The 25,512-nt window shown below is 39.0% G+C and overlaps 1 protein-coding gene across 1 annotated transcript in view; it reads right to left on the reverse strand.

Annotated features, from left to right (window-relative positions):
• Nucleotides 1-25,512, reverse strand: part of LOC149309514 (endonuclease/exonuclease/phosphatase family domain-containing protein 1-like) — a 61,406-nt gene that overhangs the window by 8,715 nt on the left and 27,179 nt on the right. Inside the window, exons 3-5 of the mRNA XM_089532594.1 lie at nucleotides 8,860-8,911; nucleotides 1,469-1,579; nucleotides 293-427 (exon numbers count right to left, since the gene is read on the reverse strand). Coding sequence (XP_089388720.1) covers nucleotides 293-427; nucleotides 1,469-1,579; nucleotides 8,860-8,911 — 298 coding nt within the window. The remainder of the gene's footprint in view (nucleotides 1-292; nucleotides 428-1,468; nucleotides 1,580-8,859; nucleotides 8,912-25,512) is intronic.

Genomic DNA, 25,512 nt, shown 5'->3' on the forward strand with positions numbered 1-25,512 from the left:
TCAGGGAGAACAGAGTCTGAATCCCCACTCAGCCACAGAAACACACTTGGGACCTTGGGCAAGTCACATTCTCTGAACTTTACAAAAAAGCAACAGCAAGTCCCTTCTGGATAAATCTTGCCCAGCTTAAAGACATCTAACAACAACAATAACACTCATCCCATTTAACTGGCCAGCAGAATGCTTCAAAAACATTCTATTCACATTCAAAACAAGCACATATTGTTTAACCTCAAACAATTCCTTGAATTCTTCACCCAGAAAAAGGCAAATGTCTCTTGACTACTCTTACCTTGAAATGTGCAATGTAAGGTTGAGGACATGGATGCCGTCCATTGCCGTTTGTTTGTGAATTCTCCTGGAAGGCAACATCTTTCAGCTCTATCCCTGCAGTTGTGTCCCACAAGAAGCCAGAATGTTCCACATTCTAGGAGGCAAAGAAAAAAAGTTAACTATAGTAAGATGATTTGCATTTTTGTAAAGACTAACTCAGGCTGCCTTGATTTCTGTTGGTATCCTCTAGGCCAGTGATGGAGAACGTTTTAGAGACCAAGTGCCCAAACTGCAACATAAAACCCACTTATTTATCGCAAAGTGCTGCATCCCTCTGGATTTCTAGTGAAACTCTAGTGAAGTCTGTGTTAGGATTAGACGATGGCGCGTGTGCCCACAGAGAGGGCACTGAGTCTCTCCTCTGGCACATGTGCCATAGGTTTGCCACCACTGCTCTAGGCATAACTGAGTCTGGATTCAATACTTACTATGGCTAAAAAGTTAGCTATAGTAAGATGATTGCATTTTTATAAAGACTAACTCAGATTTCTATTGGTAACCTCTAGACATAACTGAGCCTGGATCCTTCCCACCCACCCCCCACCAGCTGGATTGTTGTATTTGGGGGGGGGAGCTGAACCATCTACAAATGTTTTCTAATGAAAGAACAAATTAGCCACTCAATTACATCTGTGTTTACAAAAGAGCAAAATTGAATTTGTGTGACCATGCCTTTGGCTATATTGAGTTTCAATCTTCCTTCTTTAGCAAATATATGCCTTGATAAGGTTCTGTGTGCCAACAATTCTATAACCCATCTTCTTAGGCTCAAAGATTTTATTTGCAATTTTGTACAGTCTAGATATGGAAACCCACGAGCTGCTGGATTAGGAGCTTCAAAACTGTTAAGCAAACAAACAGAATAGAATATTACAGATACATATGCTGAGAATATTAAAAATGCATTGAAATAAAACTCTTTACTTTCCTGGAACAAAACGTGCTTCAGTCGGACAAAAAAAGGATTTCCAAAATCAATAGAAAGGTCCAGGAAAAAGCTGTCAGCACAAACTATAGGAAAAATGCAGTCTTAATAAGAAAAATTGCTGAGGTTCTAGCTCAGACATACATAATTATGTCCTTGTTTGGACAAAAACAAATTTTGTGAAAAGGTCAAAATGGCTAACTTGGGTACCTTCTGTGGATGGCTTGAGGTCTTCTCTGAAACCACACCCTTCCAGCATCCTCGGGGGCCCTTCCACTTGCGGATGTTGGGCAGAGTTGGTTGGTTTAACTCTGTGCAAAACTGGAAAAGGGACCAAGACCAAATTTAAGTTATCATTAACACAAAAACATCTGTAGGTTTTATACAACAAGGTTGAAAGATGTCAGTCTCTCACTCATATGAAAGAGAAAGCAACAGCAGCAACAACAACAACAATAACAACAGAAAAACCAAAGAACTGTGTTGCTTATCCTTCAAGTCTATTGGTATTGTAGTTTGACTGTTATGTGTTACTGCACAATGTGGGCAAGCTAGGCTAAATTAAAACATCAAATTAAATTAACATATGGTATAGGGACAGATGTTTTGATGATGTAACAAGCCAGTTATCTTCAAACTGGATGTCAAGGTCTATGAGTGTGGAACATAACAAAATGACAACAATAGGGCCCTGTGTCATCTTAAAAAGACTAAACACACTTATTATAACATGGACTATAGTCTACTTCTGCAAATGCATGAAATTCAGAATAATCCATAAGAAGTACTGCTATATGAAGAACATAACCTTCAGTGGGGATGAGGCCAGTCTAGGCTCCCCTGGAAGGGAGTTCCATTACAGTACTCACCAGCCTTGCCTTAACACATCCTGATCCCAGCCAATTCCCTTCTGGTCAGGAAGCTGCCCCAAACCACTAGCATGTGTTTTGAAATTGGTTTTAAAAAGAGTGTTTTCATTTGTTTTTGTTTTTTTAATTTTTTTTCACCTGTTGTGCATCACCTGATGGACTGAGAGGCAATGAATAATATTTTAATAAGATAAGATAAGATTAGATTACTCAAGAAGAGAGAGCAACATGGTGTAGTAGTTTGAGTATTAGGCTAAGACTCTCGAGACCAAGGTTCAGATCAGGAGATCAGGGTTAAAAAAGAAAAAAGAAAAAAACCTTAAGTCCAGCTGCATTAAATTCCTTTCTGTTTATTTTTTTTTTAATTTAAGGTCTAAGGTTTTTTGTCAGAGTTTTAATCTAAATGCCATTTTTGTTGTTATGTGCCTTCAAGCTGACTCCAGTTTATGGTGACCCTGTCATAGGGTCTTCGTGGCAAGAAAGCAATGTAAAAGCATCTGAAGTTGCAAATATGTTAAAATTCAAAAGAATTTTCTTGCAAGGATAAAGAAGAAAAAATAATAGGAACTGAGAAAAAAGATGTCTTAGAAAGAACATCAATTTTAGAAGATTTTTAAATGACTTAGCAAAAGAACTAAATTCAAAAGATTGGAGAGAACAAAAGGCTACTCCAAAACTAGAAATTTTTAAAAGGCATATTTTTCCCCTATGGAGGGTCAAATTTAATAACCTTTTGATCCCTTATTCAAACAGTTTCCATCTTCAGAAGGCTAATCCATGCTAATTTTAAGGCCTTTCCCATCTCCCCAGAACCAAATCGTGGAATGGTGATAAGATATACATATTGTGAATACATAAGTATATTTTATTTTATTTTCGATAAAGGTATCTCTTGGCATTAAAAGCCACCATCAACTTGGGTCCAGCATCTTCCCACTACTATAAACATTTTGTAGCACAGACATATAAAGGTACTCAATTATAAACTGAAAGAGGGAATCAAGTTATCTTTATGGTGCAGGTGCCCAAATAGTAAGCCACAATACAGACTGAGAAGCATTTGATGATACTTGCTTTTCTTTTTATAATAAAACCCAATCTATATCTACTGGGTAGAACACCTGCAATCGACTCTGCCAAAAGTCTTTATTTGAACAAAAGACTTGTTTTTATTTATTTATTTTAAAAAAAGACATTGCATTGCTCAAATAAAAGGGACAGAACAAAAGATTGCCTGATTGTTCCAGAAAAGAGCACATCTATGCAGGACAGATAACAGAACAGCAAATCAACAGTTCTGCTGGCTTAGGCAGATAGCCATTTCTTAGCAGCAAAGGCACTGCATTTTCAAAACCTACCTTATGAAGAAACAACAAGTAGTTTTTTGTGTTTTTTTCAGGCTATGTGGCCATGTTCTAGAAGAGAACGTGGCCACATAGCCCAAAAAACCCACAAAAAACTATGGATGCCAGCCATGAAAGCCTTCAACTTCACAAACAACAAGTAGTTCTGTGTCACCTTAAAGACTAACCCATAAAGTTTTATTGTGGAATCAGTTTTTGTGAGCTACCGCCAAAAGACCATTTACATATGATATTTTTAATGTCCGGCCCAGTCTTCAGCCATTAACAAACCATATGTGAATCCAGAGCAGGAGAGAACGTTTTCTTTTGGTGAAAGAAACTGCAGCTGAATAATAAGGGCACTGATTCAATTACTGGCATTTCTAGCCAAAAGATCAGGTTGCAGCTGACTGGAAAGGCCCTTGTCTATCCAAGTCACCAAAGAGGCACCATCAATTAGAGTGTTTTTATTATTTATTTAAATAAAGTAAGTATGTATTTATGCCACACTTCAGCCTGTTACAGACTGCCAAAATAAAGCTGCTTCGGGTCTCTTTGGAGGTATGCTATTTAAATGATGCATGCATCCTAAGAATCCGGAAGCTGCACCAAAGCTGCACTCCAGTGCTTAGGAATAGAGTGTGGCTTTGGCGCGACCTCCGGACTCTTAGGACCCATGCATCATTTAAATAGCATACCTCCAAAGAGACCCGAAGCAGCTTTATTTTGGCAGTCTGTAACAGGCCAGAGTGTCTTACAGATTGCTAATTTGACAGTAGACAATATTCTACTAAAAGAGTAGATAACATCCAGCCAAATCAGGAAACCTGTTGCCCTTCAAGTGTGAGCATGCTGTTGTTGCATCATTTCTCTCCATCTGCTATGCTGTCTAGAATACCACACATTCCTCACTTGGACTCAATGGACCAATAAAATAGCCACCTACATTGAGCCCAGCCAAAGAGTCCTAATGTTATCTTTTGGGGCTATACAATACATTCCACTAGCAAGGCTGGCTGGGGGATACTGGGAGTTTTAATCCAAAAATGGAATTTCTCCAAGTTCTGCTCCTACTCAAAAGTTAAAAAAAAACAGTGCAGGGAAATTTTTTAAAAGCAGGAATGTGGCAAAGAGTCCACCTTGCAATGTTGTTTTAATCATTCTTCACACCTTGGTTTCCTCAAGCCTTTGTGCATGCATGGAACAAAAATTTGAAGGTTGGAAATCTTAAAGAAACATTTCTACCTGTTTGTTAAACAAAAGTCTAGAGGTTGCTCTCTTTGCTGTTTTCTAAAACAGCATCCTCAGTTTTGTAATCTATGGTACAATAGCAGCTGGTGTGAACCCTTACATTTTATTTGCTGGCACAAAACGTCTTAGGGCTCAAGTGTTAAATTAAAGTGGGAAATTTATGTGGACTTTTGCAACAATGTAATTTCCCTCAGGCCAACTTGGTTTAATTAATTTCAATATGCATCAACTTTGATAAACCAGCAAACTGAACAAATCAAAGACAATGTGTACTAATTCAGTTAGTTTTGGATGGATGGCTTAACAATTAATCTTGGCTAGACAAAACAAGCAAGCTGAGTGAATTCCACAAGACTAGAGCTGACGTTAGCATTTGCAATGTTTGCAAACTTTTAAGTTTTATCATGTGCTTTAAGCTTTAAACTTTACTGAAGAGAAGAAAAGAAAAAGAACCTACTGAATTGTGCATAGGATGACATATTACACAGGCTTGTTATGACTCCCCCCCCCCCCAATATTGTTGCTGTATTTAATGTATTTTTGGGTGCTGAATTTGAAAAATACAATAAAAATGTCATGCCACACATATTTCTTTCACAAATTCAGTATTTTTATCAATTCAGTTGTTATTCAGCTTTCATTAAGTGTGGATGGGGATGTTTCCAGTGCAATTTCTTTTAGAGCTTTTGAACAATTTTTTTGATTGTTTCATATCAGTAAATTAAAGTGTTTTGAAAGTCTATTAGAAGACTTTCCCTTTCTTATTCTTTGCAGGATAATACTTTGCAGGATCATTTGATTCCGTCATGTATTATACTATAGAAATATCAAAGCAAATTGTGAAAAACCTGCATGTGATAAAGCAAACTTTTGGTGTTGTTTGGATGTAGAACACCAAATTGCTATAAAACCATCATACATTTTAAAAAAGTTTTTATGACCCCTAATTTTGTATGCCTGTGTTATTCCCGCAGGCATATATACCTGGATTTTTTCATTTTAATTTTATTATTATTATCATTATTATTAGGTATTTCTCTCCTGAGGGAAAACTAACACCCTTGGACTCATTTCTCTCTTGTTCATCTGACATGATCTAGGAGAAGTACAGTATCTAATGCTAGTAATTTGCTGGTGAATAAGATAAGAGTTAAATTCTTCCAGATCTTAGCTGAACTTTGGATAATAATGACGACATGTATATGTTATCCAATAAAACTAGACAACTTCAATTACAGGATGCTTATAACTGGAGAGGGATAGAAATAGGTGGACTCAGACCTGAAAGATGGGCTGAATAGATATGGGTATGAGGCCCCACTGGTGCCATATGAACCGGGACTGCATCACACGCGCCCAGTCCAGATCTGGGCTGCTGCTGTGGTCCTGAACCAGGCCACCAGAAGGAGCAGATTCTATCCACTCCTTCTTGGTCCAATTATTTCCAAAATATCATGGGCTTGGCATGGCTTCCAGGCACATTTGGGGCATGCATCATTAGCAATTGCATGAGCAAGTACATTTCTATACTGCTTATGAGTGCACTTAAGCACTCCCTAAGTGGTTTACAATGTGTAAGCTAATTGCCTCCCAACAAGCTGGGTACTCATTTAGCTCCGCTCTGGGCCCCACAACAAACTCCAACTCTCAGAATTCCAAAGCCTTGAGCCAGGGCAGTTAAAGCGGTGCCAAAGCAGGTTATTTTTCGAGTGTCGATGCAGCCCCAGTTGACAAAATTAGGAACCTACAACACATTATTACTGAGATGAGCTACATTTTTACTTCCCAAACTATTCTCCAAAGAACCAGATGCTCCTAGAATACAACCATCGATATGTGCAGTTGTTCTGAATCATTATTTGGATGGGAAATTCAGAGGTCACTGTCTCCCCTATATAACTCTTCTCTGCTTCCCTACTCTTTTGGCTATTTTCTTACCACTGTCACCACTAAAATCATCATGATCATCATCCCCCTCACCATTTCTGCAATAAAGATCAGAGGAATCGAGGTGGGCGGGAGGACATGTGTTCAATTAGAGTGCTGAACTGGGTCAAGGATGCATGGTGAGGAAATGGGAAGGACTATACCTAGATCATATGTTTGATCAGCAAAAGAACAATTCAGTCCTTGCCACTGCCTATTAAAATGATCAGGATTGGGTGATATTCTTTCAGCCATGTGGCAGAAATTTCAGAATGCAGATAGCAAATCTCATTCTCAAATGTTGGGGTCCACCCTAGAGGAACAAAGAGAGGAATGGGGATGCAAAAGTACTCGCCTCTGAAGCTGACTGGCTAGTATTTCCCAACTTAAAACTGACAACTCTGGGACCGGCCAGATCAGTTGTAAAATAGTAAGATCTTCACTTATGGTCTCATCATTTTTTCTTTCTTTCTTTTGTGCTCCTCTATCTCAAAGTCTTAGCCATAGACCCCTGTGCCATGCTACCAGAGCCTAGATCAGTGTCTAGGACTGTCTAGGTGAAAATATTTTCTAAAAAGCTGTACGAAACTCAGTTTCTATAGCAACAAAGCTGAAGAAAGGTCCCTTAACTTTCATTATCTAATTTATCTGTACATCCATAGATTTACAGATATTCATAATATCACACAGTATAGTATGTAGGCAGAAAGGTACATGGTTAACAGTCTTAAATTCACAGTTTTGCACTTAAGCCAAAACAAAGCAGGAGCTGGGAGAGCAGCAAACAACTCTCCCTTCTGCTTAACAGTCTTCTCATGGACAGCCTGTTTTGCTGTGAAAGTGATTTAGAACTAACAAAGATAACAATGGGTTTAATCATGATGAAACACTGATGAAGCTGAAATGTACTCTGAAACCAGTGGGGGTAGGAATCCATTACAAATGCATTACACTCTACACTTTAAAAATGTTCTGTAGAATCTATCCAATTGCAAATGCCAGGCATGGCAAGAAGAAAAACCGTATGGGACTGATGAAACAGAAATATAAATAAACCTTAAACTTGTTTTCCAATTACTGTATTTTGTAAAATGAAGAACAAGTCAATCAGTATAAACACAAAATTAAACATTTTCAAAATCCTGCAAAACATTTTGCTGTTGTTACGTGACTTAAAGTTGTCTCCTACCTATGGCAAACATACCCTGGGGTTTTCTTGGAAAAATCTATTCAGAGGTTTGCCATGGCCTTCTTCTTAGGCTGAGATAGAGCATAAGTTGTACAAGTCATGCAGTTGGTTTGCCAGTCTGAGCAGGGGTTCACACCCTGGTGCCCTATACTCCCAGTCCAACACAATACTACACCATACTGGCTTGCAAACATATACACACCTATTGATATTTGGATATATTTACAGAACTCAGGTGATGAGTGGCAACAGTAATGAGGCTATAATGGGACATCTAAGAACGAAGGGGTATCAGTATACTTAAAGTTTCCTCCCCATATTTGTGAGAGAGTGATTTTTAATGTAAAACACAAGGGGAACTCAACCACTACTCTGGCCAAAAATCAGCAGAAAAAGGAGTGATTGCTCTCAATAGCCATGGAATATTGAGAGTCATAGCTGGAAAAGAAAATTGGAGTGAGAGCGGTGGAGTGGAATGGCCTGGCCTATTGGAGAAAAGCATGGCTGATTAGCTAGAACCCTGAACAGGAGAACATCTACTACTTCTGTAAGGATACAGTGCAACATTTTGTTGCAGATCCTATTTTTATGGCTTAGAGTATTTCTAGGTTATTTTCCACAACTAAGAGGAAAGCCACAGACGTCGGGAAATCAGGAGGAAATTTTGCCAACTAGAGGATTTCTACGACAGAAAGCAAACAGCATGCTATTGGTGATTTTTGTAAAATTTCCTCACCCACCCAGTTGAACAGACTTATTTGCTTCCCATGTACTAAACCACAGTCATATTGTAAATGACTGTGGGAAAAATTATCTAATTTTAAATTGGAGTGAGAGTGGTGGAGTGGAATGGCCTGGCCTACTGGAGCTGTAACTGTGTAGTGTGAAAAAGCCCCATGAAGCAGAGAACATGAAGATTTGGGGAAGGAAAAGTATGAGTCACACTAAATAAGGAAGCCTCATGTTGATATAAGAGTTGTGTTTAAATAGGTTTGCATTGTTCTTACAAACAATTTAAAATACCTTTTCCAGTGCATCTCTGTCAACCAACTCTTGCACAGCCAAAAGCTTGATGCTACAAGGGGGAGAGAGGGGGAAAAAGAGAGAACACAGAAAATGTGTCATTTACAACGAAACAAAACTAGCTCTTGAATTTTGAAAACATTAAATAGCACAAGTTATGCATGTCAGCCAAGTACTTAAACAAATGTAGTTCTAATGCCATCAGCATACCTCCACCTGTGCAAGCAGTCATGGAATATTTCATCCCTCTGCTCTACCTTGTGAAGGGATGACCTACAAGAGTTCACATTCGTTCACCTGACACTGATGACATTGTACACTCTGCTCAAAAAGCAGACAGGGCTTCTGTAAACTGATTTATGCTTGACAGCTTCAACTATTCCATCAAAATTCAAAATGTAAGAGCCAGCAGCATGAGATGTGTGCTAATCAACTACAATAGTGTGAGATATATGAAATGAACTAAAAATCTGATCATTCCTAGCCAGTCTTGTTGTCTGTTGTCCAAAACATCCATAAGGCACTAGGATAGGGGAAAGCTGTTTTGCTACATCTGAAAAGGAATTCCTGGCATAGCAAGGCCAAATAAACCATCTTTCTATATCAGGCAAATGGGATATGATGTTGTGAAACACTTAATTGTCAATAGCAGCCAAACAAATGCTTTTTGAGTAGCCCACAAGCAGAATATGTGGATAATAAACATCTGGATGAATAGTTTCATCCAACAGTTAGTTTCATCCCATTTAGCCAGGTGGTGAAGGTATGCTGCTCCTCTGTCTTTATGAATTTGATAGTTTACAAAACACTGGCCAAAGCTAATGGTCATCACCACATTTTTCAAAAATGTTCCCACATAAGCACCAGACAATGTTGGCAGAGGGAAGGATGGAACCATATCTGTCCACCATCTAATCTAAAATGACACTTAGTACACTTCAAGAAATTCACTTTTATTTCTCAATAATAACCATATTAATTCTGTTAACATGTTATTGTAATGGGATACAGTAAGATGCTTCAAAATATGGTGCAGAGAGAGAGAGAGAGAGAGAGAGAGAGCGCAATAATGGACAGGAATGAGATTGTGGCTGGGCCCCTGAACTGACTTAACCAAAAGCATGACGTTCCTAAGGAAGCATAATCACCAAGTGAGGATTTATAGCACTGCATAGTGAAAGAGAGATCAATTTATCTAAATGGTGGATGGCAACCTGGCACCAGGCTGGTGCAGAAAACAGAAATGATTGGACATCCTCCGTGGTTTTTACAGAACTAGCAGCGCGATTGATCTAAAAATAGGAGATGGTTATTGCTGGCTGTCCAATATATTACACTTCTCCAAGGACTACAAAGGTTGACTTTTTAAAAAATGTTTTGCGCAATTAAGTAGCCAGCTATGGAGAATGATCATCCACAGAACAGGCATAATACAGAAACCAGGATTCAAACCTACAGAGAGACAATCTGGCAGCCCAAGGAATGGCAGGCAGAAATTCTGTTTGTGTGCTATCTGAAAAATGTGATTGAAATGGTGAGCTGCAGAGAATCGAACTTCACCAGCAAGAACACCTAATCTTTAACATGGGATAGGCACCAATACAGTTCTCCAGTCACTGCAATTCCCAGCATTCCAGGCTCTTTTGCTATGCTCTGGCAACATCTGAAAAGGCTACGTTTTGCCCACTCCTGCTTTGTACCAATGGACTACAGCAAGTCAGGTAATAAGCCCTGAACTACTTGGTCAGAAATATTTACTGGCTTGAGCAATGAGCTTTTCTTGTTGCGTTCAAATGGCTTTATGTGTCCCTTGAACTCAACACAAGACAGGATTGCCAGTCACTAGCAGAAAGGCGGGTAGGTTCCCACATTTCTTGCAGGTTTGTTCCATCCCATCAAGGAATGGTCCATACTTTGAAAGTACCACTGAAGCCTTGCTAATTAGGAATAACATTCCTGTTAGTTTAATGCATATATAACGGCACACAGCCAGCACAACGATAAAATACAATACAATAATGACCACTTATACAGTCATAGAAATTCTAACATGTGTCAACTTGCAGGGTGTTTTAAAAGGTTGTAAACATGTTTCAAAGAATCTCTTCAGCATAGTCTGCATATCAAATCCAGCTATAATGAAACAGTCCCAAAATTCTGACATGACGTACCCCTAAATCAAGGGGAAGTGATCAGCCACATGTGTGTATAACAAGGAGAAAAGAAAGAGTTCTGCATTGAAAGCAGTTACCTGTGCTTTGGCCTGGGGCAAATGCATCCAAGAAGGAAAGAATAATTGAAATCAAGGAAAAGAACTAAGAGCACTCCTTGTTAATAAGGCAAACACCGCAGTTCCAAAACAGTGCACTGGTACAGGCACCTATTTTACCACACATTTATGTCTTTGCATAAAATTTTTTACTGCAATGTGGGGCAGAGTGACACAGATCAGAGAGTCTCAACTTTTTCACCCCTCCAGAAACTTTGGACTTTAACCTACAAAAACCCAGCCAGCACGTAAAAGATCAAATTAATAAAGAATAAGGGATTTTGAGAGTTGACATCCAAAAAAACCAGAATAACCAAAGCTTGAGAATCAATGACACGAACAACCAGTTAGAAAGCATTTTACAGTGCACACCACCATTTGTTCACCTATGCATCCATTATCCATTGGTGAGTAAGAGGGACAGATATAAGTCTGAATTCTGTTGGTCAGCCCCAACTACAGCAAACATATTGAATCAACTGTTGAATCAACACTTAGATAAGTCCCACTGATGAAATGAGTCTACTCTAGTAAGGCATACTAATAGGCTTAAATCCCAAAATACTGAGGCATTTCATTTTCCACCAATTAACCTATTCATAAAGTTTCAAGTGAAGTGTGTGAAAACCATGGGTGCACATGCTTCCTCATCTAGCAGTTGTTTATGACTCCTCTGTAACTTCTGCCTTAGCCTTTGGGCAGTCTGGTTGTCAATCAATGTTTATTGATTAGCACTTAGGCCATTATCAAAATAACACAAAAGCTGATAAAGCACCCACAGATTTTAGTATCCACAGGGGGTCCTGAAATCAAACTCCAACAGAAACCAAGGGCTCACTGTATACACAATGGTGCAGCAAAATGGAGTCATTTATATAAAACGGTGAATAACTCAAAGATTTGTTTCTTGGATTTTTTTTTAAATAAATATTTTCTAGTTGTAGTTGAATTCATGGATGCAAAATCCATGGATATACAGGACTGACTCTTTGTTCTGGGATCATTCTTGTTAGAGCATGTGAGTCGTGAGTAATTACAGTAATAGAAACAGCTCACAATAGTTTCACTATGACAATATTAGTAAGAGTTCCTGAAACTAACTTCAGCATCTTTTTATTTATTTATTTATCACAAAATAATTTATTCTGCTGATTCAGGATAATATGTGGCTGGTGGCCACACTCCTAAAATACCTCAAATTATGCAGTTGAGTTTCCCGCATTTGGGGAAATCGCAGGGGTCAGCACACCCAGAGTGCAATGGATGAGCCTCACCCTGGGAAAAGCACCCAACTCTCCTTTTCATTCCTACTTTTCTTGGTGCCCCACCACCACAGAGACTGCATAAATGAAACATGAGGAAAAATTACTTTTTGATCCAATGCCAATTCATTTCTTCTTCATTTCAACTGCAGATAGACAGTTAACGTTGCCTCAATTGATTGTATACATTTAAAGTATTATATATAAAATCACCTGAAATTGAAATGTAAGTGCCTGTGTGTCTGATTCCATTGACAGCCAAAAAGACAAACAAATGGGTCCTTGACTAGATCAAGCCAGAAATCTTGGAAGCCAAGATGACAAAACTGAGGCTGTTGTACTTTGGATGCATCATGAGTAGGCACGACCCATTGGAAAACACAATAATGCTAGGAAAGGTGGAAGGAAGTAGAAAGAGAGGAAGGCCACTTGCTAGATGGCTGGACTCTATTAAGGAGGTCATGGGTATGAATTTGCAGGATCTGAGCTGGGCAGCAGTCTTGGAGATGTCTTACTCACAGGGTGGTCATGGGTCCACACCAACTCAGAGGGCAGTTAACAACAACTAATATGTCTGATTGCCCTCATTATCCTACTTTAATTGCTCTACATATTTTGCCTCAAGCTGATGGTGATGTGTCAGGAAATGAACTGGCTAGGATTTCTCTCATCCTATACCTAAATGATAGTGTTGAGCTCCCAGAAACCTTTTATAACAGTGCCAGATTTAATTCTCCCCAAAAATTGGACAGGGTTTCACCTGGGTTTTCACAAAAGTGGGAAGAAAAGACAAGGAGGAAGAAAAAAAAATTAGAGAGAGAAAGAAATGGGGTAAAAGAAAGAGAGAAAATTGGATGGCAGAGTTACAGAAAGAGAGGAAAGGGAGTGGTTCTATTGATTGTCAGATGTGGTCTCATCCACTTATGGCTTCAATATATCCACTGCTGACTCTTGCTCCCCAACTGCATGCCATCCACCCACCCAACCAATATATTTTTCATCTTTCTCCCAGAACTGGGGCCCAAAGTAGCTCCCAGAATAATTAAAACAAATACAAATGAAAGCACAATTTAATGAGTTTAAGAGTTAATCGTTTTAAAACACAATTTAATCAGTTGTACTATCAAAACACAACTAAGTAAAAATCAGAACAGATCCCCTGCATAAAGGGAGGACCAACTGTACATCCTTCCATAAAAACAAATTTCTGAATTTGTACATAATCGAACCCATTTTTGGCTTTCTCTTACATTAAGAAACTATGTTGATCCCATGTCAATGTGGATGGAACAATAATAATGGAAAAGTCTCTTTAAAAAACTTTCAGAATAAGCTGAATGAGCCACTAATTTTGGAAAGTTTTTGCCAGCAAGATTAGAGTGGGAATCTTAGTATGACTGTTTTTACATGAACATTTAAATGAGGTTTGACTCAATTGTTTAACTGAATTTTTAAAAATAAAAACTTTACTGGAAGAAGAAAAGCCAACATATAAAACAAGGATATGATGATTAAAAAAACCAATAACACTTGGCTTATGACTTGTAAAACATAGGATATTATTATTATTTTGAAAACAGATAACCTATTTGCTCTGTTTTTTAATTTCCCTTGTGGATTGTTCTTTTATGCCTTTGAAGTATCTTTTCCTCCATTTGATTTTTGCCTCACTGTTCCAGTGGAGCCTCAGTGATTTTGTGGACGGGGGCAGAGAAGGTGGACATTTTTTAAAGAAAGAAATGTCTTATGAATTTCTATTATGCCTTGACATAAACTGCAACTAAAAATAAAATTAAAGACCTATGGAAGGAACCCAAAAATAGCAGGGGATTGTATCTTTTAGAGGTTTATTATCAGAGGAGCTTAGTTCTGCATCCTTGCCAAACAGATTTAAACCCTGGAAGCAATCAAATGTAATTTAAGGTTGTCAGATTCCCTGCTTTCACAGAGTGCCTCAGCTAAATCCTATTCAGCTCTTTCACTGAGAAACTCACATTTCCCATTAATTTGTAACAGTTTTTGACCCACTTGCACATTACAGACTTTTAACAAAGATCTTTTCAGGGCAAAACTGCTGGACCACGCTTCCTATCAGAAGCAAATGTTTTGGGGCTGATCTCTTATACTGAACTTATTTCAGTGTAGGATGTAGCAAAGAATTCTTTGCAATATCAAAAGACTTTTTTGCCAGTATGTGCTCATTATGAAGCCACAATCAATTGTTACTCGAAAGGATGTTTATATGAAATGAAAATACAGGTCTGGATAAATAAGCAGAGGTAATAAAAATCAACTACAGGGTAGTATTAATTGTTCTCCTAGTACATTTCAGTATAATAAGTACTTTCAATATCACTTAAGGCTTGCCATTACAAAAAACTGGCCCTATGATTTTGACAGCATCTAAAAGGGGACATATTTTCTTAAGAGGGAGAGAAAATTATGGGCACAGCTGGTTTTTGTCACCTCTTGAAAAGACACAGAAAAAGTGGCAGTCTCAACTATGATACTAAACTAGGCTAGGAGAGCAGAACTCCCCAACAAACTAGACACAGTGGGTTTCACAGCTGAACAGAGATATTAAGGTGGAATTTTGACAGCCAAGCTCAATACTGTTCCTCTGCATCACTCTGACCAAGCCAGAGACAACTTCCGCAAGTCACATGAACCACTTCATTCAGTAATAAATATAACACAGCACAATGAAACAGTGAAATCTAAGCTACGCATGATGTTTACTATGGGGAGATCACTTGAAACATCTTTTTAATGAGAACCTCTACATCTGAACCGGATCCAAACCTTTCTGATGGTCAGTCAACTCCAGTGGTGGGCCCTGTTAGGCTTACCTGTCAGTGTACAGAAGCAATGTTTTCAGCAGCACTGGGCATGCAAGTCTAGCCACTACAGTGGGCCCTCCACATTCACTGGGGTTAGGGGTACACGGCAACCATGAAAGTGGAAAAACAGCAAATAAAAAAAAAATAACCTGAGAGAATACTTCTCTATTTCCTCTAAAAGAACTCTATGGTCCACATTCACCAGAGGTTGACCACAGAATTGTGCTGGAGGACCTACAAATCCTAAAGAAGTGATTAAGAATCTCTAGGCCCCCCATTGTGACTTTATGGTCAACCTCCAAAAGAGTCACGCTGGAGGATCTAGAAATTAATAGAGAGAACATATTACTTAAATCTGTGAATAATGAAAGCCACAAATGTGGAGGGTTGACTGTAAAGTATTTTAATTTCAAAAATGCTGCACTATTAGGAACTGGGTGGCTACCCAAGAAAACTAGGAACGGATGCTATCCCCATTTCCATGGTACAGTGAGTCTTCCCGTTGCTATGACACCCCTAAAACCTGTAGATGCATCTTTTTTACACCACATACAACAGCTGGGAAAAGTTATTTTTTAGACGACAACTCCCCAAAATTCCCCATTTTCATAGACTTCAGCAGCATTGTGGATTCTGGGAAATGTAGGCAAAGATTGGAACTTGTCCAAGCACTGCGGACATATAAAAAAAACATATGTAAGATAGTCAGAGAATCACCAAACTTTGTGATGTTTCTCAGGTCTGAGCCTGGCAGTCCACCGAAAGTCCTGTGCACCTTTCTGATGAAATTGAAAGCTATAAACTCTGTAAACAAAGTCAATAGAGATGCAGGACACAAGCCAGCATGAAATCCCAGTTGAAGCATGTCTATTTGAAGCACCATTAAAAACTGAAACCAGACCTCAACACCCATCCATTTCTCCTTTCTGATTTACAGACAGGCCCTTTTAATGCAGCTTTGAGGAATCACACAGATGTCTTTTTAAAATAAAATAAAACAAAATAAAATAAGGCCATCTGTCTCAAATTGTTAGGCAGAACTTTGTAAGTTCGCAAGCTTCTTATTAGTTTCATGTGGGAAGCTGCATGATCGTTTAAAGCCACCGTTGGGAAAATTAAACTTGTGACCATCCTGAATGCCCTATTATAATTTCAAAAATGCCACAAAGTAAACAAGATGATTTCCCCCCTTTGGGATGCAGCTGTTCCTTCTGACTCAATAATGATGAGCTTAATGGGGTTATGTGGAATCTGAACCCTCAGATTGGAGAGTAAGAGATAGCCTCTCACAGCTACTATTCTCTGTGTTACACAGGCTAATGCTGCTACAGCTTTAAATCTAAAATTAGGTGATTTTGCCTGAAAGTTTCAAATAATGGCTCTGCTTTCTCATCCAGAGTGCACTTCAATTTTTCCACCAAGTTTGGAATAACGGAAAGTGGGCTGAATCTATACAATAATGTTAATCACAGAGCTTTGTAAAGTTCCTCTTTGGACTACAAGGCCATGCTAACTGGGGAGTTTTAATCCAAAAACATTAACATTTCCAAGGAAATGTGTGGATTTGCAGAAAATGACAGCATTATTAACCACTCTTGTAGAGTTACATCTGTGTTAATGCTATCAGATTAAGGTTAAAAACTCCTGGCCAAAATACAAGCTCCTTATTACCAGAAGATGACGCTAGATCTTAGATTCTGCAACACAGATGGGATGCATCTATGCTACAGACTTAAAACAGCATTGCTTGTCATTTAGTGGGTTTGGCACTTCTCAACATCATCAAAGCACTACTGTTCCTACATTTCTTTGGGAGAGGGCCACAGCTCTCTGTATCTCAGCTCAATCCCAGGTGTCTCCAGTGAGAACCAGAAATATTATTGCCTGAAACCCTAAAAGGTCAGTGCCAGTCAGTGCCAACAATACCAGGGGGCCACTCACATTAAACAATTTTACCAGTATGATTCTGCTTTAATCACCTGTTTCCATCCTATGGAATTCTGGGATTTGCATTTTAGGGAGGGGCATTTAGAATTATCAGCCAGAGAGCTCTAGAGCTTCACCAAACTACAAATCCCAGAATTTCATAAGATGCAGCCACAGCAGTTAAAGGGGAATCACAGCACTATTACTATATAGTGTGAAAGGGCAACAGGATATACCAGTGATTTGGCTCAAATATCAAGTGAATATAATGTTCCTAAACTGGAATAATTTTAACAACCACAATGTTTTTAGCATACATCTATTTTATATGTCAGGCTTGATCTATGCTCCCAAAGGTGACATTCATGACTCATTCCATCTCACCCTTCATACAACCTCTATCTCAGTAATAAAGCAGGGGTGGGGAGTCCTTTGGTAACAGTCTCCAAACTCCCCAGTGAGATAAACTTGTATAAACCTTGATAAATGAGAAAAATAAGAGATGTGATAATTGCCCTGGACTGTTCTGCCATCGTTCTGGGTAGGGCTGCCATAATTGTCCACTTTTACCAGGGACAAAATGTAGGACAAATTCAAGACCAAACTGTAGGGCAACTGCAGGACAAAACTCAGCTCAAAATGTAGGACATTTAAGGTCCACCATTTTTCTTCAATGTCCTACATTTTGGGCTGAGTTTTGTCCTGCAGTTGTCCTACAGTTTGGTCTTGAATTTGTTCCACATTTTGTCCCTGGTAAAAGTGGACAATTATGGCAACCCTAGTTCTGGGTGAAAAGGACCAACTATATTATTAAAACAACAAATTTATTAAGAGTGACCTAAAGCTTATTCAGTGTGTGTTTGTTTTTTTTAAAAGAAATTTGGGTTTCAATGTTGTGCTAAAGGTTTTCTATTTTAGGCAATACAGGATGGTGTCCTATACTGGGGCTGTATTACCACCAGCCTCTGAAGCTGGCTGTCTGCCAGTGGCAGAATGGTAGACCTCCATCTCCAGCCTATCAGCCATGCCACTCTTCTATGTTTTAAGTTTTGTTTTACATATGATATTGGGATGGGGAAGACCTTTCTCCTCCCTCACCCCCACCTCTGCATCTTAAAGTAGTGAAATCCAATAGATCTTTATCCCTGGGTTGGTTTGATGCAAAAGTCATATGAATGTCTCATTGGACAGATGACACAGTTTACCTAAGCACAAATGAATGGCCAATTGATAAATTTCCACAAGCATATAACTGTTTGTCACAAAGAAGAGCATTCTTATCACCTGCTTGTCAGAGGTAGATATGATAGGCTTCCTGCTTTGTTCGTGTAAATTACAACTGTACCACACAAATAAGGCCACGTGGTCATGACCACTACTTGTATGAACAAAAACAGTCAACCAACTGCACCATCACAGTGCTTATATACATGATACAACTGAACTGGGACCAGTAATTTTGGGGGAAAGGAACCTTAATCTCACTGCCTAAGCTTGAGCTCTTCAGCCTGCATGAAACAAACGATCATCATTTCGAATTCAAAGCATGTTAGTGGACTACAAGGCCCAGCATTCCTCATCACTGCTTGTGCCAGTTAGGGCTGATGGGAATGGCAGTGCAACAACATCTGGAGGGCCATGCAGGCTTTAGATGGATAACACAAAAGATAAACTGGAGCTTATTGTTCAACAATACAATATTGCTAGTTACATCAATTTGAGGCAAAAACATCCACTAAAAACTGGCAAGGATTTTGTAAAAACTTATTTACAGTTGGACAGAGCTATTCAAGACCTGAGGTTCTCCTGTAATAAAGAAATAGGAAAACTGTGGTCCATGAGCAACTCAAAGTCCACATACTACATTTTTGTAGCTCTACCTCCCCAGGATCCTCTCAAAGCCCCAGACAGTAATTTTGCTTTCCTCTGGCTCCCAAAAAGGCCAGAGCAGGGAATGATGTCACATCACTGTGGCTCCAGAAAAATGTGCTGGCATTGCCCAGTTTTCAGCAAGCAAGCAAGACTACTTTATGTCAATCTCATAACCATAAACTACTTTCTGTTGAATAATCATTCACTCTAAAGCATATAAACTTCTATGTTGAGATTTGGGGCAATTTAAAATAAGGACATCAGCTGTTCTATAAAACAAATATATAAAATGCACAATACAGCACATGTGGTATTTCTCTCTCCCCTTTGCCTTGCACATCATGTCTTATCATGCACAACAGTAAAAACTCCCTGAGGAGTGTATTCAGAGCAGAATGAACTTTGCTAAGAGTAAGTTCGTTGAACTCAAGTAACTCAAAGATGGGCAACGTTCCAATTAGACATCACAGAGGTTACTAGGATTCCTTATTGAGGAAAAAGAGGAACGTGTTTGCTTTCTTTTCAGTCTAGAAAGGATAAGGGTTGCTGAGAAGTCACATGACATAGAATAGCTTCTTCGATTTATTAAAAGAAATTGAGCAATACTGAAGTTATGATTATTCAACATTCTTTCAACAGAATCTTTCAAACCATCTCAGTAAGATAAAGAACTATTTTCAACAGTAGCCAGGTCTCTCTCTCTTTGGGTAGACTTATATAAGGGTCAATACATCAGTAGTGCTTAGAAGGGTCCTGAAGCAAGCAAGTCTGATTCCCCAATCCCCATTGAACACCAATACCTTCCCCCTCCAGCCTGTTTTGCAAGTCTTTGCTTCCTATCGGCAAAACTCCCCATTTAAAAGTACTTGCCATCTCTCTCTGCTCCGTTTTGTAAGTCTTTGCTTCCTATCGGAAAACCTCCCCGTTTAAATCCACTTACTTTTCTCTTGCTCCATTTTGCAAGACCTGGCTGCCCAAGGAAAAATCTCTCCATTTAAATCTCTTCATTTAAATCTACTTGCTTCTTTCTCTGCTACGTTTTGCAAGACCTGGCTTCCCATGGAAAAATCTCCCCATTTAAATCTACTTGCTTCTCTTTCTGGTCCCTTTTACAAGACCTTGTTTCCTATGGAAACAACTCTCCATTTAAATCCACTTGCTTCCTTTCTCAATCTAATGTTAAAACCTTTCCTCCAGCACCTAGGAATCGGTTGGGAGGGGTCCAGAGAAGGAGAAGGAGGGATGGAAGTGGTATTTCCCCGTCCATCCTTCCTTATAGCCCTCTAAGTTTTACCCTCGACTTATCCACGGGTCATATCAAAACCCAGGATTCTGACCCTGAAATCTTCCCTTGACTTATACATGAGGTCGAACTGTACATGAGTGTATACGGTATATCTACTGTTCATTCACCCTTTGAACACCATAGATTATGAGATAAGAGCATAACACTTGAATTATTCCTGTCAAAGTACCTCTAACATTCCCCAAAAAAACAAAACCTTCAAAAACACATGACTCATTATATCAAAGCAGGTAATACCATTACCGCTCATTATGCTACTTCTTAAATGTAACTCCGTAACACCCTAATTGCCTGAGAAAATAATTCACAGCAGGTAACCACGATGTTTGAATTCATTATTTCCTAATCCTGGCAGGAGTTGTAGTCCAGCCCCACATGTGAAGAACACCAGACGTGGAAAGCTGGCTCATACTGTTCATGAGTCTCATAAAAGCAATATTCCAGTTACATGTGGAAAAGCCAAGTACAAAGTCTAAAGCTCAGTGCGTGTCCTCAGAGTATATTGAGAGAAAGAATGATGTGTCATTCTCAGAGAATTGCCCCATTTGAAAAATAAGAGTGGTCAGAACATGAATTAGTACCGCAAGTTAATCACACTATTGCATGGTTGTGGGGAATCAGGTACTGTTCCCTCACTCAATGAGTGCTCCTCTCCCCAGAGAAGCTTTGTGGTTATGTGCCAAGCAATGCTGCCAGGAACTACTTGATCAAGTCTGTCTAATGGAAAGAGAAGACTTCTATCAAGTTCTCAACTTGTGCATCACACAAACAACTCATCTGACTCAGTAATTCTCAAAGAGTGGAATGGGACTCCTGGGGGGGGGGGCATAAGAGTTGCTCGAGGAGAGGTGTGCAATACTTGGAGGCCCTGATCCCTTTCTCCTCCTCATCCAAAACTTTTTTATGTGTAAAATTTGCACGTGTTGAGTTATATCTTGAATTACCAAAAAAGGGTCAGACTAATGGCAACATACCTTGAATCTATAATTATACAACCAAAAGAATTCTCCAGTGTTGTCACCCAATCTGATAATTTAATTTTTTGGGTAAACTTCCTGTATTTTTAATGTAACTTTTCCATTTTATATGGTTTCAAGTTATATGTAATCCTTCTATTTTATTTGGTTTTAAGTTATAGCATGACTCCCTGGGTTTATTGACTGTAAATAAAGATTCTTTGATTTAAATAAAACTGTTCTGATTGGAACAATGTCATTTCCTTATAAAATGTTAAAACAGGAATGTACATAAATGTGCAAATGAAAATATGCACCCTAAACAAAGTATGTTTATTCATATACTACGCTGAGGTGTGGGTGCAATGACAGCATGTAGATGTAAAGGGGGTCACAAGGATAAAAAATTTGAGAACCACTGATCTGACTGAATATTAGCATCTTTCATCATGGCTACGTGCAAAATTGTTTGCAGCCCTGTTTGTAATGGAAACAGGTTACAAATCTGGCAGAGGTGTAGCATACTGCCAACAAATATCAAAGCCTGTCTGCTTCCAGAAAGTACCTGTTCTTCTTCACTAGCCATTTCGCTTGTTCAGTATAGTCATTGCTGCAGCACTGCTTTCAGAATGTAGGCCATAGGTCCCCAGTTGGATCAACATGTGCTTGGACATGTACCGTTTTAAAAGCTTTAAAAAAAACAACAACTCACCTTCAGCCAAGAAAGCCTCCCAGATAAACTTTGTTGGTATGTCCCTTCAAAACGACTCTTGTCTCCTAGCCTGCATCTGCACTGCAGGAATAATTCGGTTTCACACCACTTTAACTGCCATGGCTCAATGTTATGGAATTCTGAGAATTGTAGCTCTGCACTGGTGTCACAACAAATGACATTTCCCAGAATTCCATAGCCCTGAGCTATGGCAGTTAAAGTGGTGCGAAACCAGGTGATTTCTGCAGTGCGGATGTACACCTGGAGATCCTATCCTAGAGTTTTCTTGGCAAGATTTATACAGAGGAGTTTTCTGTTGCCTTGATATAAGACTGAGGAAGCATGACTTGTCCAGGGTTACCCAACGGACATCCATGGCTGAGTGGGAATTTGAATTCTCATCTCTCAAAGACTTAGGCCAACTTTTAAACCACTGGTTCTCATGAGCAGATTATAGATCAATATAAATATGACAGTCCTGGAAGGGGAAAGACACTTGCTTAGCATTGCTAATGGTGGCCACATCTTCTTTTCTTTCTCCCTTGCTATAACCATCCCATAGATGTGGGGGCCACTGGTCAACTTTCTACTCAGGCATGCCACTGACAATCACCACTCTGTAGGCTAGAATTTCTGTCAAGCCCAGGCATGAGATAAATGTGTTCACATTTAAAAAAATAAAATAAAAATACTTGCAGGGAGAAACATTCTTTGAAATAAAATAGGATGGATAATCTATTTCATTTTCTGTACTACTGAACAGAGACATATCTTAGAAGACATTATTCTACTGCTCAGAAAAGTATATGTAAAACAATTGTTAAATTTATGTTGTCGACACTTCATATAGCATGCAACTAGAGCCCATTCCTCGCTGCAGTTTAAGAGACAGATTAAGTTTGTGTGTGTGGGTTTGGGTATGGTGGCTGAACTCACACCCTGCTGGTGTCAAAATCTCAGCAGAAAGAGCTGTTTTTAGATACAGCAACAAGGAAAAGCAAGTCAGTTAATGTTTAAAAAACAAACACAAAAGCAAATGCAAGGACAGGCTTTCTCTACGTTGATTAAAATCTCGTAATGGCATTCAGATCAGGATTTCCGAGTTTGGAGAAATAATACATGGGGCGGGGGGAACCCTGTTCACACAAAATAAAATTACAGCGTAGCTTTATATGAGAAACACCCATTCTCTCACAAAATCCTTAAGGATTGTAATAACGGATGCAGCCAACTTCTTCAGACTGGATGTTAAGCAAAACAACAGTTGGGGGGGGGGAGGCAGGGAGAAGGCTGGATGTGATTCAAATCCAAGTCTGTTGTTCATAACAGCCTTAGCATGCAATGCAAGAGGTGTTAGTCCTGCAATTCTGCAATTTCAGATATCCATTTAACTGACAATTAGTTAACAATCTTTCACAGAAAGAAGACTCTCCACCTCTTTACCAATTGGTTATTTTTAAAAAGCATTACCCCATTACCCAGTTAATAATGCCTTGATCCAGTGGCTTTATTTGCAGAATGGGCCCCTAAAATTTCATCTACATTTTATTAATTAAAATGTTTAAAATCACCCTTCATCCTTACAGATACCAGGCTGGAATATAAATATAATTACAAGAATAAAATATGATTAAAATAATAACAATAATAACTCCATAATGTAGCCATATGTTGTCTTATAGTAACACACAGCCCCCTGGGTGTCCCCAAAGCCCTGCAACCCTTCCCATCCCCACTACTACTAAATGTGCTGATATATTTTCCCTTTAAAACAAGATGTTCACTGCCCAGGCACAATCCTTACAACTGGAATCAAGCCTCTGGAAGCCTCCAAGGTGTGCAGCTTCTACTGCAAACAAGCTGGGCATGGAAAACATTTGTTGTTGTTGAGTGCCTTCAAGTCGTTTCCAACTTATGGCAACCCTATGGTGAATCACAGGATTTTCTGAGGCTGAGAGTGTATGACCTGCTCAATGCCAGCCAGAGCGTTTCCATGGCTGAGTGGGGATTTGAACCCTGGTCTCCAGAGTCATAGTTCAATGCTCAAACCACTATGCCATGTTGGAATACATACCTTGTTTCCAAGTAATCAGCTGTTATGATAAAAGAGACAGAATAAACTTATATAAAATATGCAGGAAAACAAAAAGGTTTTGAGGTGACTCTTAAACAGTTGAGTATTAACTTCAGTGGAGAGGGTATCTGACTGCAGCTCGCTTGTTGGCACACAGCACACCCCACAACACTTGAGGAACAGCCTCCCCTAATGAGTTTAAGTTACAATAGGAAGAGGTGTTTTGAGTCTCTGCTTGTTTAGAGCTTTGAAAGTCAGCACCAGAACCTTGAATTCAGTTCAGAATCCAAGAGGCTGCCAATACAGCTCTTTCAGAATACTAATAATAAGCACTTAAAGAAAGTGTTCCTGTTTTGATGTGAATTATGCTAGTGGAAAACACAATAAATCAGGTCATTTCTGGTAACTGAGCTACATTATGATATTTTTCCTCCTATGCAAAGAAATATTGATTGTGAACAGTAAGAATTCTATCCACATTGTGAGGCCAGGAAGCTTTTGTAAGATGAAAAATAGTTGGAGGATTTCTTCCTTACTAAACGATTTATCAAAAATGAGCAAAATGCATGTATGTTGTGCATCTTTTGGGTCTAATAAGTGATGGGTTTATTTTCTGGCCTGATACAGCATGTAATTTAATCTCAGAGATACTGTACCAGTTATAGACATACAAAAGAGAAAAAAACCAACCAGAATTCTCTTTCTGTTTCCAGCCCTAGATTCATTCCCTTCTGACAGGGAATAACTACAAGAGCCTGGCGTATGTCTCATTATTAGTGTCAATGGTCCCCCCCCCCCCCAAATTCTGTTATGGCTTTCTGCTCCTGTTCTATCCTGTTATGGAGGGGGGGATTTCGAGGGAAGGGGAAGGGATTAATAACCAGTAATCATTGTTCCAAGAAAACATTTCAAGAATACTCAAGAGGCAATAGCCATGCAAGATTTATTAGCATGATTAATACCATTAAAAAAAAGCAGAGGAGATGGAAGGGGAGAAACAGGGTAAAAGTTTCAGTGCAATGCTTGATGATGCAGTAAGCTATTAAAAGGCTATCTAATATTTATGTGTTAGCAGAAAAGATATAAGCCTACATTATAAGAGCTCAGTATGTAAGGCCCATTAAGCTCACTTGATAATACTCACAAAAAAGCTCGTAGGATGGATACAAATAAGCAAAACTGTGGTAGAACTAAAAGCTGGGGGATAACAGGATTAAGGCACCATTTTCTAGACCACTCATTTCTAACGCTGCACTCACAGGTGACATCATGACCATGCAGGCATGACGCTGCTCCTGAAAGAACAGGGAAGGTGCCAGCCCAGTATCCCTTATTCAAAATGATCCTGTTGTTTTTACATATTTTTATGAAATATAATCATAATGTACTGTTTCACATGTGAGTTTGTTCACATTATACTATGCTCAATAGTTGCT

Source organism: Sceloporus occidentalis, unplaced genomic scaffold (genome assembly GCF_023333645.1).
Source record: "Sceloporus occidentalis isolate IW3139 unplaced genomic scaffold, rSceOcc1.0.p SCAF_7, whole genome shotgun sequence".
NCBI classification, from domain to species: domain Eukaryota; kingdom Metazoa; phylum Chordata; class Lepidosauria; order Squamata; family Phrynosomatidae; genus Sceloporus; species Sceloporus occidentalis.